The 13,908-nt window shown below is 43.0% G+C and overlaps 1 protein-coding gene across 1 annotated transcript in view; it reads left to right on the top strand.

The window, feature by feature from the left end:
• The window catches only part of TEX14 (testis expressed 14, intercellular bridge forming factor), a 61,436-nt gene that overhangs the window by 19,135 nt on the left and 28,393 nt on the right, over positions 1-13,908 (top strand). The window contains exons 9-13 of the mRNA XM_034752756.1: positions 2,219-2,397; positions 4,521-4,672; positions 6,396-6,586; positions 6,789-6,939; positions 8,131-9,125. Coding sequence (XP_034608647.1) covers positions 2,219-2,397; positions 4,521-4,672; positions 6,396-6,586; positions 6,789-6,939; positions 8,131-9,125 — 1,668 coding nt within the window. The remainder of the gene's footprint in view (positions 1-2,218; positions 2,398-4,520; positions 4,673-6,395; positions 6,587-6,788; positions 6,940-8,130; positions 9,126-13,908) is intronic.

The following is a 13,908-nucleotide window of genomic DNA, read 5'->3' as shown; positions in this document are numbered from 1 at the left end:
CAGTAGTTATAGTTAGTGAAGATTTTCTTATAAGTTGCCTTCGGGGTGGTCTTTCCCCCAGTGTTTTTCACCGGCACCGGGTATACCTCGGTACCAGGGCTTTAAACTGTGCTTGGACTGTGGCAGGTTTATGTCAAGAAGTGACCCGGTCGCACCTTAAGTGTCTGGGCAAGGGGCATCTCAGAGACCGCTGTAAGGGCTTTTGTACCTGGACGAAAATTATCTGAGTAACTTTTTTGGTGAGGCAAAAGAGTATGGGATTTTGGTGTAGTGTACACTAACCATAATTCTAGGGGTTTTTTTGTTTTGTTTTTTACCATCTTGTCTGTTTTAGGTCTTTTAAACTTTCACTTGTTAAATTTCACTGGTGCCATCTGCTGGAGATTTTAGTTAAATACACCTATTTTCTTTTTCACTTAATTTTAGCCATTGTCTTGCATTTAGTTCAGGGGTCGGCAACCTACGGCACGCGTACCAAACACGGCACGCGAGCCGATTTTTGAGTGGCACGCTGCCTGCCCGGTGAGAGGAGGAGGAGGAGGGGCGGAGGGATTTAGTTGATCCTTTCCGCAGTCCCATTCCATGGAAATTATTATAATTTGCAAATGTAACTGAGTCAAATTTTGCTCTAGAACTCAGGTACTCAATTAATAGTGACTTCACTGAGAGCTGCACAGCTTTTATACCTGGAAAAACATTAGAACAAATTATTAAACAATCAGTTTATAAGCACTTAGAGGATAATAGGATTAGTAATTGGCTGGTGATTGTAATAGCCAGCATGGATTTATCAAGAACAAATCATGCCAAACCAACCTAACTTCCTTCTTTGACAGGGTTACTGGCCTAATGGATGGTGTATGTGTGTAGTGGGGTGGGGAACAGTAGATGTTGTATATCTTGAGTATTTTTTAAAGACTTTTGACACAGTCCTATGTGACATTCTCAGAAGCAAAATAGGGAAATGTGGTCTTGATGAAATTATTATAAGGTGGGTGTATAACTATACTCAAAGAAAGACTTTACTCAAGAATAGTTATCAATGGTTCACTGTCGAACTGGGGCCTCTCAGAGGTCAGTCCTGAGTCCTGTACTATTCAATATTTTCATTAATGACTTAGATAATGTAGTGGAGAGTATGCTTATACAATTTGCAGATGAAATCAAGCTGGGTGAAGTTGCTACCACTTTGGAGGACAGGATTAGAATTCAAAATCACCATGACAAATTGGAGAATTGGTCTGAAGTCAACAAGATGAAATTCAATAAAGACAAGTGTAAATACACATAGGAAGGAAAAATCAAATGCACAACTACAAAATGGGAAATCCATAACTCTTTATACACACTGAATACATATATCACACAAGAACATTAATGATCAATGAGTTATTAGATTTCACCTCGCAAGTTATATTTTGTACAAAGATTATTTCAGTAGTGTGTAGTGTGTGAATGAAGGGGTGATTAGTGTCACAGTAGGATAAAAAATAATAGGTTTAATCTGCAGCAAGGAAGATTTAGGTTAGATATTAGGAAAAACTTTATAACTATAAAGATAGTTAAACTTTAGAATAGGCTTCCAGATAAGGTTTTGGAATTCCCATGATTGGAAAATTTTAAGTATAGGTTGGACAAATGTCTGTCAAGGATGGTCTAGGTTTACTTGTCCCGCCACAGCTTAGGGGGCTGGACTAGCTGACCTCTCGAGGTCCCTCCCAACCCTACATTTCTGTGATTCTATATGTATCAAAGGGCAGATTAGAGCGGAGTTACAACACTGAGTAATAGGTTTTATCAACTGTTTTGCATTCTGTTATTGGTGCTAATTGTTTTCCCTCTCCCTTTCCCATGACTGATTGCTTACCCATTTTTCTTTAACAAAAGGGGGAAACATGCAAAATATTATCACTGAGGTAGAGAAATAAAACACAAAGTTGAGAAATTCCAAAATCTGTTTCTGTTACAATGTTAATTTTGGCATGTTGCACATATGTATTATTTTCTGTTCTTTTTAATGTATTACTGTTTGGTTTCACATAGATCATATACTATTCTTCATGAGCAATGGGATTGAGTTAACTTTACAGTCAAAACCTTCACTTTTTGATTTCTCCACCTTTGATGTTAAGTTAACAATAGCTTTTGCATTATGTTGCTCTTCAGTTATCAGCAATGTGAATGCTTGAGTCTTCTGTTGTGTTTTTTTTCCCCCCAGCGTTCAGAATTCCCAGTATTGCACATGGAGACAATTGTGCATCTGCTGCTTCAGGTTAATGATGCTTTGAGGTTTTTGCACTCACGTGGATTTATCCACCGTTCACTCACTTCTTATGCTGTACAAATTGTTTCTGCTGGTGAGGCAAAGTTAACCAACTTGGAGTACATGATAGAAAGGTAAAGAATTATCACATTGTTACTTGGAAAGGTGGGTGGGTGAGGCCAAATTGAGGACTGAATTCTGTTGTCAGGGTGATCCTGCAGCTCTCCTGATTACTTGTGGATCACCGTGCATGAGCAATGCCACAGAGATCCATCCTAATCTTTCTTTGACAGCGTTGCAGATTTGACTGTAGGGAGAGGGATTTTCACATCTCCATGGCTCAGATACATGGTCAGTTCTCATTCAGTGTCATACATTTCAGGTGATCTCAGTTTTTATGGCTTCCCTATAAATAACTGAAAATAGAGGTTAACAGTAGAAGAAAGGTCTCAGTTCCACTCTAGTGTAAAGGCACTGCAATAGAGACATAGAACAGAACATGGAACCTGCATCTAGTGACCATACAGAGACAGAAATCCTATTGGAGACTGTTAATTCTCTAGTGTAAATAGTTTCAGTGTATTCGGATTATAATGAACCTCTGCTTATGAAATCTGATCCTACAAGAGCCTGGGGCCCCCACAACTTCCACTGAAATTAGGGATACTCAGCACCTTGCATATATATACATTCATGGTGCGGTTTCTCTCTGAATAACATTATTTCACTATGGGATCCATCCGTCTCCCATTAATGTTAATAGAAGGACTGTCATTGGCTAAATGGGAATTGAACCAAACCCAGAAAGAGGGTTCTAATATATATATGCATATGCTTACACACACACCTCAAGTTATCTTTGAAAAAGAATCATATTTCAACTTCTGTAGAAATAGTTATTATTGCCATATAGTAGCAGAGCCCTCTGTTGGTGAAAATGAGGTATAGCAGCCTCTTGCCAAGCTTTATCACTTTCCTGTTCTGTCTTATACACGTTTATTTCCCGTGTGAAGGGATATTGTTAATTTGAACTTTTAAAAAAATATTATTTTTTAAAATGGTTTTAGGCACTAAATAGTATGTCTTTAGTTGTTTTTTTTAAAGTTCCATTTTAAAATTTAAAAAGTGCAGCTGGGTTTTTCCACTTCCCGGGTGGTGATTATAGGTGTTTGCTGAGAAAAGGAGAAACTGGATGATAAGACTATAAAGGAAAAGAGTGAAATTGAGTATAAGCCAAAAAAATTGCCAAGTATGCAAAGGAAATTAACTGAAAGAAATAGAGAAATTTCCTCTCCACTCCTGTTAACTTCTTTCAGTTATAAATAAGTCTTAGGTCTTACTTATGTTCATGATAGGTACAATATTTTGACAGAAATGAGGTTTGAGTCAATTGTTTCTCTTGAATATACATGAAGTGTAGCCTGCAGCACTGCTTTTCACTAGCATGTGGTCTCTACCTAAAATATCTGACCATATTCCCTTTAACAATATTAAATTAAGGGGAAATGAGCATCTGTAGAATCAGAAAAAATCCTTTGTCCTGGACAATGATTTTTAAAGAACACTTATTCTCAGTTTAAAATGAAGAAGAATGAGGTGTAACTATTGTGTGGAGAGTAGAGGGAAATTAACTTTTAATCATATAGAAGTACTGGCATTACACTGCCAAATGAATATAAACAAGCCAGATGGCACAACTCACTAGTCTTTCACCTGTGCTATGAATGCTGACCAGAGTGAAAGACTTGGTTGTAAAAATACCCCATAGTTTGGACATCTTTAACCTCTGGTTTGTCTTTATTTGAGGATAAAGCTTTGAAATAGACTGCTATATCTTAATTTTACCAACAGAGGTCTCTTCTATAATGTGCCAATACAAGCTGTTTATTTCTATAAAATATTGTAAATGTTCATTCAAAAAGCTGCTTTTGAGCTGGTTTTCCTTTTTTGGGGTAAATTTTGTGTATAGTGTGGATCATTTAAAATAAATGCATATATGAAAATAAAGAAATTAATTGCTGGATCTCATACTGTCAGAGTTTCCAAAGGAGGCATTGCAGTGGTAGGTCTATTTTTAATTTAACATCCTAGACAGAATTAATCAAACATCCAACTCAGTTGACATTGATTGGTTTGTTTCCCAGTCTAAACATGATTTATTGAATCCTTTTGTCTCTTACTACATTGGATAGACCAGCTACTCATCATATGTTATGGTTTCCCAAATTTGACCCTGTTTTGTGTTCTCTTCTGGCAGCAAGGATGGAGGAGACCACAGTGATCTCACACGTGTTCCTGTCCCAGCCCAGCTGTATAAGTGGTGTGCTCCTGAAGTGATCCTCGAAAAGGCCGCCACAGTCAAATCAGATATTTATAGCTTCTGTATAGTAATGCAGGAAGCCCTCACAGGTATAATTAAAGAGGTTCAGACTTTTGTCACTGAGAGTATGTCTACATGGCAATTAGACACCTGCGGCTGGCCCGTTCTGGCTGACTCAGGGTTGAGGGGCTTGGGCTGCGGGGCTGTTTAATTGCAGTGTAGACTTCCAGGCTTGGGCTGGAGCTGGGGCTCTAGGACCCTGTGAGGTGGGAGGGGCCCAGCTGCCTAGAGCTCAGCCTGCAGCCTGGGGCAAAATGTCTACACAGCAATTAAACAGCTCAGCAGCCTGAGCCCAAAAGCCGTGGGTTTCTAATTGCAATGTAGACATACCCTGAGTTATCACAGAGTACCCTGAATACATGAAGTGTCAGTGCAATCTCCTTAGGTGATTGCATACCCTCCTGCAAAGCTCCTTTAGCGATTAAAGTTTTCTTCTTATGGGAAAGAGAGTTGCAAAGAAAAGAAGACATCACATGTCTTATTTGCATGAGATGTGCTCCTCTAACCTTCTGCATAACCTGCTGATATTTGGGGAGAAGCTAGGAGCACCCTTTTTAGCTAGTGAAATAAACACTGGATTCAGCAAAGTTTCTGGAGGGACAGTGAAGAAATAATAGATAATTTGCCTACAAGTGTTTGTTTCAATGTATCAAAATTTCATTATGGGGTTGTACTAGAATCATTAATAATGATGGGGGGAAAGTGAGATGATAAAATTGGAGATGGCACAAGATTAGATAGGCTGGTGTAGACTGGAGAAGACTGGGAGGAATTTTCAAGCTGTTACCTAGCTAAATGAATGGGCCGCACCATGGCAGATAAAATTCCAGGCTGACAATCACCATTGAATGAAGGAATAATTGGAATTAAAGGTAAATGTTGCTGGGATCTAAATTTATTATAATAACTCAGGATAAAGACATAGGCATCATTGTGGAGAAGTTAATGAAAACTCGACATGCACTGCTGGTCCAAAAAGCATACAAAATGTTAGGCTCTGTAAAGAACAGGATAGAACAATATACTAAAAATATGCTGTGATACAAATGTGTCGTGTGCGCTCTTGGAATACTATGTTCAGTTCTGATATTCCTATCTGAAAAATTATATAGCAGAAATAAAAAGGGCTCAGAGAGGGGTAACAAAAATGACAGTAGCTTGGAAAGATTTTCATATGAAAAGAAACTGAAACACTTGGGATTGCTTTGTTTAAAGAGGAGGTGGTGAACAAACAGTGGTTTACAGAAGGTAAATGAGGCACTTCTTCCTATTTACCTTTTCTCATAATGCTAAAACAAGAGGACAGTCAATGAAAATGTAAGGTAACAAATTAAACCAGATAAAAGAGAATCCTTCTTTACACAGCACACAGTTAACTTATGGAACTCATTGCCACAAGGTATCACAGAGGCAAAGAGTTTATTAAAATTCTAAAAAGGATTAGACTTTTATATTGATAACGAGAACATCCACAGTTATAGCAGATGGGATGAAAAAAATTATCCTAGGGATAAACCAACAACTACTGAGAGGGTTTAGGAAGAAATTTCCTGTGGGCAAGTTATTCCATAATTGTCCACTACAGGATTTCTGGCAGCTTCCTCTGAAGCATCCAGTGTTGGCTGTCAGAGACAGGATACTGGACTAGATGGACTGTTGGTCTGATTTACAGTGGCAGTTGTTTCTGTGATTCTTCCCCTTCTTTGGTTAGGGCCATGCTGTAAAAGAGACAGTATTTGTTATGTCTTACAGAAACTCTTCCCTGGAATGGGCTTGAAGGCTCAGGTATTAAAGAACTCGTAGTTTCTGGGCAACATTTGGAAACTGATGTCAGGCTTCCTAACCCCTACTATGACATTGTAAAGACAGGTCTAGCGCCTAAACAAAACAACCGCTCCATGAGTCTTCAGGATATTCGCTATATATTGAAGAATGACTTAAAGGTGACTCTCATGATTGTAGCCTTTATGCTTTTAAAATCGTATTTGGTTAATCAGAGTTAATTGTCTCCTAAAGGTCAAGTTGTTCTGTTTAAGTCTGGGTCTGAGGTTTTTTTTGTTTATTTGGGCAAATCAGTTTAAAATAAAAGCTGAAGACATTGGAATACCAAATAAACTTCCGCTCACAACCTTCCTTATGTTACAGGACTTGATTGAGTCTCGAATTGGTCGCTCTGATGAAAGCTCAACTGCACAAAGGCATGACATATTTCCAGATATAAACATCTGTTTGGGGTCTGCATCTAATTACAAGAGGGAAATGCTAGAGCTGCAAGAAGAGGAGATAACAAAGACTGGTATGTTTCTATTCCTGGGGGGCATGTCAAGAGCCTTCACACTGGTGTTTTCTCTTATCCCCCCAGGATCGGGGGGACCAATCCTGATAACTTGGCCATTGGCACTCAAACAATTTTGTGCTGCCAGTAGCCATAGGCCAGTAGAAGATTTAGTAAAGTGTGTCCTATCATTTGGAAGGTGTAACTCCACTGAGTTAGAGCCAAATCGTGGAACTAGCACAGCTGTTGGAAGGAATTCCCATAGGGCTTTGGGGCAGGACATAGTTCCCCTTCTTTCCTTACTCCCCTCTAAAACAGGTTGCGGAAGGCTGCAGTAGATCCCTGCTGTTGCCACACTCCCTTTGCAGAAGAGACTTATGGACCCACCTCAGCTCTCAGAGCTCCATGGGCTGCAGGGAATATGGACCCATATGTAAAGTCCCCATATACTCCTTTTGCTTCTGTAGTGGAACCATAGGGTCCAGGCTAGATCTGGTTGGGAATTTTCTGTTGGAATGATTTTCTGACAGAAAATGCCCATTTTGTACAAAATTTTCCATGGGAACATTTCAGTTTTGCTGAAAAATGTTGATGTTTTCATTGAGAAAATCGAAATGATGGCTCTCTGCCTCCCTGCTTTTCTGCCTGTCCACCAGCTTTGCTGGGGGGGGGGAAAGCAGGGAGGTGGGAAGTGAAGCTCACAAGAGCATTCCAGATGAGTAGCAAGCTGAAAAAATCCTTTTAGGTTCTTCCAAAATGGAATCTTTCTGGAAATCCCTTCCCATGAAAATGTCCTATCTTTGACTTTTTTGTTCTGGTCTGGGAGGAAATTATTTTCAAAAAGGTGAATTTTTTTGTGGGAAGTGATTTCCATTTTCTGGCCAGCTCTGATAAAAGTCATTTACATATGTAGAGGAAGGAAAATGGACATTAATTATTAAAATGTGACTCTTCCAGGTCTAGTACTCTTTCAGTACTAAAGATCTTGTGGCGCATTTTGAAATGAATAAGGCATAAGCCTGGTGTCCTACCTCCCAGACCCCATTAAACAGGGTCTACTTTTGAAGATAGTGTGTGATGATAATAGAAATGCTTATAAACAGAGGGGTTGAATGCTGCTACTCAAATAACAAAAAGAGATTTTAAATGTCTAAGCAATATGTGTAATGGAGGCCTAAAAGAGTAGCTTAATATTAACATCTGATTTTTCAGATGGCAGCTTTACTGCACCAAGATGTTCAGTTTCTCCTGCTGAAAAAGAAACCATCATAGATCATGAGGGTATAACTTGTATTCAGCCAGTTACACAGGATCTGAGCCAAGATATAGCTTCTGAACTCCAGAGGACCTACAGTGTTAGCGATGTGGACGACAGCCTCTGTAGTTTTGAAATCAATGAAATCTATGCATGTTATCCAGAATTACATGAAGATGTTCTGGAAGAACTAGCTGGATTAGATCGTGCTTTGGAAGATCAAATAAAACAGCAAAATGTAGACGAGGACAGGGCCGTCTCCCAGATCCTACCTCTGCTTCCTAAAATACAGTTAGTGGAGCAGCCAAATTCTAGTGAAGAAGGCAGCTCTTCAGAAATGGGTACAGAGTACAGTATAGAGGAGGTAGAGAGACTAAGTGAGGCCTCCGAGTCATGCATGCTGCACTGTTTGCGAGCAGATGTCAGGGAAAGTGTGCGTAGCCCATCCAAAACTGAGCAGCACATCAGCAAATGTGTCCTTAATCTCAAGATTTCTCAGACCTTATTGCGGCAGGCAACAGATTCCCTTTACAGAACAGAGGTGAAATTAGACAAATTAGAGACTGTTCAAAACCAACACAAGCTGCTTAAGGAAATCCAAGCAGAACAAGTTTCTAAGCAGAAGTCCATAGAGAGCTACTTAGATAAAATTGATGATATTCTCAAAAATACCAAGATCCCCTTTTCAGGTGCTGGTGTTTTTTTGTGGAAGGCAGTAGGCCCTCCATCGAGGAACTATATACCACCACCACTGCGAGTGCCTGGGGCGCAAAGTGCTTTGGAGGTTGACCATTTCCAGGCTATCTCAAAAGCTGTGAAGGAACCAAAGGCAATTCAGAGTGAGAAGATTGAGTGCATTGATCGAAGACATAAGAATAAAGATGACTGCCAGAATGGTTTCAGCTTCAACATGGTGAAGAGTACTGAGGCTCGAATAGTGCCAAACTATCAGGTAAAGGGGAGAGGAGAGTGACTGGCTATTTGGCTATTAATCATATAACTGTGGTGTATACCAAGCATGTAGCACTGACAAGATGCACAGGTCTGGATGCTCTGTCAAAAGACGACACTGGTTATCACTTATTTGAATGTTTGTGTACTATACATGTTGTGGATTGAATAGAAAATGATCAGTCTAGTCCTGTGTGCAGTAATGTCTGATTTTTTTTTTGTTTGCTTTATCAAAATAGTAGCTTTTCATACATATATTTCATTTTTATTTATGGCCACATTCTGCTAACTTGCATCCCATGGAATCTTATAATTGATAGTACATGTAGCAAGATCATCTGGGTCATACGTTTAAAAACTGGCCTCTAATTTTGTGCTCATAATTTTTGCATTGGTATGCACAAATCTGTTTGAACATACAAATTTTAAAGGCTGATTTTGAAGATGGCTGAAAATGCCCATGTTTAAGAGCGTAGGGAGGCCTTAGTTATATTTGCACATACAGTTGTTTTGCTTTTTTATTTATTTGAGTAGCCTTCTGGTATGCATGATGCTTCACAGATACTGTGATCAGACAAGGTCCCTGTAGCTTCATTTAACTGAGACCAATCCAATGGCACAGTAGGGAAAACATCTTGTCATAAGGTGGAGGGAGGAATATCGTGAGTCAGAGCAAGCAGAGAGGGAGAGGTGTTGTTTGGGTTACAGACACCAGAGATGTCGTGTCATGGGGACTTATAGGTGTTTTTGGATGTTGAAAGAATGATTTAACATGTTTAGCATGAAAGTGGTGGACTGTTAGTTTAAAAAAATGGGTTTGAAGGAGGGATGTGAGTCAACATGTAACACTGTTGCAAAAAAAAGCAAACATTATTCTGGGATGTATTAGCAGGAGTGTTGTAAGCAAGAAATGAGAAGTAATTCTTCCACTCTACTCCGCGCTGATTAGGCCTCAAGTGGAATATTATGTCCAGTTCTGGGGCTACAATTCAGGAAAGATGTGGACAAATTGGAGAGTCCAGAAAAGAGCAACAAATATGATTAAAGTCTAGAAAACATTACCTATGAGGGAAGATTGAAAAAACTGGCTTTGTTTAGTCTGGAGAAGAGAAGACTAAGGGTATGTCTACACTACGAAATTAGTTCGAATTTATAGAAGCCGGTTTTATTGAAATCGGTTGTATACAGCCGATTGTGTGTGTCCACACAATAAAATGCTCTAGGTGCTCTAGTCGGCAGACCGCGTCCACAGTACGAAGCTAGCGTCGACTTCCGGAGCATTGCACTATGGGTAGCTATCCCACAGCTATCCCACAGTTCCCGCAGTCTCCGCCGCCCCTTGGAATTCTGGGTTGAGATCCCAATGCCCGGATGATGCAAAACAGTGTCGCGGGCGGTTCTGGGTACATGTCGTCAGGCCCCTCCCTCCCCCGTCACAGCAACGGCAGACAATAGATTCGCGCCTTTTTACCTGGGTTACCTGTGCAGACAACATACCACGGCAAGCATGGAGCCCGCTCAGCTCAGCTGAGCTCACCGTCACCATATGTCCTCTGGGTGCCGGCAGACGTGGGACTGCATTGCTACACAGCAGCAGCTGCTAACTGCCTTTTGGCGGTAGACGGTGTAGACTCATAGACTTTAAGGTCAGAAGGGACCATTATGATCATCTGGTCTGACCCCCTGCATGCTGCAGGCCGCAAGACCCTTCCCTGGACTCTGCCGTTGAAGTCCCCAATCCTGTGTTTTAGTGTCTTCAATCGGCTGAGACCCTCCTGCTAGTGATCCCTGCCCCATGCTGCGGAGGAAGGTGAAAAACCTCCAGAGGCTCAGCCAATCTACCCTGGAGGAAAATTCCTTCCCGACCCCAAATATGGCGATCAGTAATACCCCGAGCATATAGGCAAGAGTCTCTAGCCTGACCCTTGTTGGCCATTATGCTATTCATGTACCATTGCTTGGTTTTCTGTAGCATGAGTGATAGCCGTGGGGCTGGCAGCCGTAGTGCTGCATTGCACCAGCCCCTTGCAGGCGATGGTATATTATGACTGGTACCCATCGTCATCGTACTGGTATGGCTGTCACTCATGCTGCAGCGTCGGCTGCCACCTTAAGATGTAAAAAATAGATTTGTTCTGTGTTCATTTGCTTCCCCTTCCTCTGTGAAATCAACGGCCTGCTAAGCCCAGGGTTTCCAGTTTAATCTTTGGGGGGACCATTCTGTGTGACAGTTGTTTGTGTTTCTCCCTGTTCCTGTACCTGTACGCCATGTCGTCACTCGGCCCTCCCTCCCTCCCTCCCTCCCTCCCGCCCTCCTTCTCCTGGTCCATCAGATACTACTTTCGTGCCTTTTTTCTGACCAGGTGCCATAGCTAGCACTGGGATCATGGAGCCCGCTCAGATCACCGCGGCAATTATGAGCACTATGAACACCACGCGCATTGTCCTGGAGTATATGCAGAGCCAGAACATGCCAAGGCGAAACCCGGACCAGGCGAGGAGGCGATTGCAGCGCGGCGACGAGAGTGATGAGGAAATTGACATGGACATAGACCTCTCACAAGGCACAGGCCCCAGCAATGTGGAAATCATGGTGTCACTGGGGCAGGTTGATACCGTGGAACGCCGATTCTGGGCCCGGGAAACAAGCACAGACTGGTGGGATCGCATCGTGCTGCAGGTATGGGACGATTCCCAGTGGCTGCGAAACTTTCGCATGCGTAAGGCCACTTTCATGGAACTTTGTGACTTGCTTTCCCCTGCCCTGAAACGCCAGGATACCAAGATGAGAGCAGCCCTCACAGTTGAGAAGCGAGTGGCGATAGCCCTGTGGAAGCTTGCAACGCCAGACAGCTACCGGTCAGTCGGGAATCAATTTGGAGTGGGCAAATCTACGGTGGGGGCTGCTGTGATCCAATTTGCCAGGGCAATGAAAGACCTGGTGATAGCAAGGGTAGTGACTCTGGGCAACGTGCAGTCAATAGTGGATGGTTTTGCTGAAATGGGATTCCCAAACTGTGGCGGGGCCATAGACGGAACCCATATCCCTATCTTGTCACCGGAGCACCAAGCCACCGACTACGTAAACCGCAAGGGGTACTTTTCAATGCTGCTGCAAGCCCTGGTGGATCACAAGGGACGTTTCACCAACATCAACGTGGGATGGCCGGGAAAGGTACATGATGCTCGCGTCTTCAGGAACTCTGCTCTGTTTCGAAAGCTGGAGGAAGGGACTTTCTTCCCGGACCAGAAAGTGACCATTGGGGATGTTGAAATGCCTATCGTGATCCTTGGGGACCCAGCCTACCCCTTAATGCCATGGCTCATGAAGCCGTACACAGGCAGCCTGGACAGGAGTCAGGACCTGTTCAACTACAGGCTGAGCAAGTGCCGAATGGTGGTGGAATGTGCATTTGGACGTTTAAAAGCGCGCTGGCGCAGCTTACTGACTCGCTCAGACCTCAGCGAAAAGAATATCCCCATTGTTATTGCTGCTTGCTGTGCGCTCCACAATATCTGTGAGAGTAAGGGGGAGACCTTTATGGCGGGGTGGGAGGTTGAGGCAACTCGCCTGGCCGCTGATTACGCGCAGCCAGACACCAGGGCGGTTAGAGGAGCACAGCAGGGCGCGGTGCGCATCAGAGAAGCTTTGAAAACGAGTTTTGTGACTGGCCAGGCTACTGTGTGAAACTTCTGTTTGTTTCTCCTTGATGAACCCTCCAACCCCCCCCCCCCCCCGACCCAGTTCACTCTACTTCCCTGTAAACCAACCACCCCACCCCACCCTCCCCTCCCCTCCCGCTTGCAGAGGCAATAAAGTCATTGTTTTTTCACATTCATGCATTCTTTATTAGTTCCTTACAGAGGTAGGGGGATAATTGCCAAGGTAGCCTGGGATGGGTGGGGGAGGAGGGATGGAAAAGGACACACTGCATTTTAAAACTTTAACTCTTATTGAAGGCCAGCCTTCTGATGCTTGGGCGATCATCTGGGGTGGAGTGACTGGGTGGACGGAGGCCCCCCCACCGTGTTCTTGGGCGTCTGGGTGAGGAGGCTATGGAACTTGGGGAGGAGGGCTGTTGGTTACACAGGGGCTGTAGCGGCGGTCTCTGCTCCTGCTGCCTTTCCTGCAACTCAACCATACGCTCGAGCATATCACTTTGATGCTCCAGCAGACGGAGCATTGCCTCTTGCCGTCTGTCTGCAAGCTGACGCCACCTATCGTCTTCAGCCCACCACTTGCTCTGTTCTTCCCGCGATTCAGCCCGCCACCTCTCCTCTCGTTCATATTGGGCTTTTCTCATCTCCGACATTGACTGCCTCCACGCATTCTGCTGTGCTCTATCAGCCTGGGCAGACATCTGCAGCTCCGTGAACATCTCGTCCCTCGTCTTACGTTTTCTCTTTCTAATGTTCACGAGCCTCTGCGAAGGAGAAACATTTGCAGCTGGTGGAGGAGAAGGGAGAGGTGGTTAAAAAAGACACATTTTAGGGAACAATGGGTACACTCTTTCATTACAAGGTCGCATATTTCGGCTTGCAGGCAGCCATCGTAGGCCACAGTGTTTTGGCTTTTTTAACCTTCTTAACATGCGGGAAAGGTTGCAAACAGCAGCGCATTTCCCATATCAAGGATGAATTGGGTTGTCCATTTAAAATGGGGTTTCAATGTAAAAGGAGGGGGCTGCGGTTTCCCGGTTAACATGCGGCACAAACACAAGTAAACCACCCCCCCCCCCCCCCCCCACACACGATTCTCTGGGATGATCACTTCACCCCTCCCC

This window comes from Trachemys scripta, chromosome 18, assembly GCF_013100865.1.
Source record: "Trachemys scripta elegans isolate TJP31775 chromosome 18, CAS_Tse_1.0, whole genome shotgun sequence".
NCBI classification, from domain to species: Eukaryota; Metazoa; Chordata; order Testudines; family Emydidae; genus Trachemys; species Trachemys scripta.
Note: the sequence above shows the minus strand (reverse complement) of the source record. Positions and strands in the feature narration are given on the sequence as shown.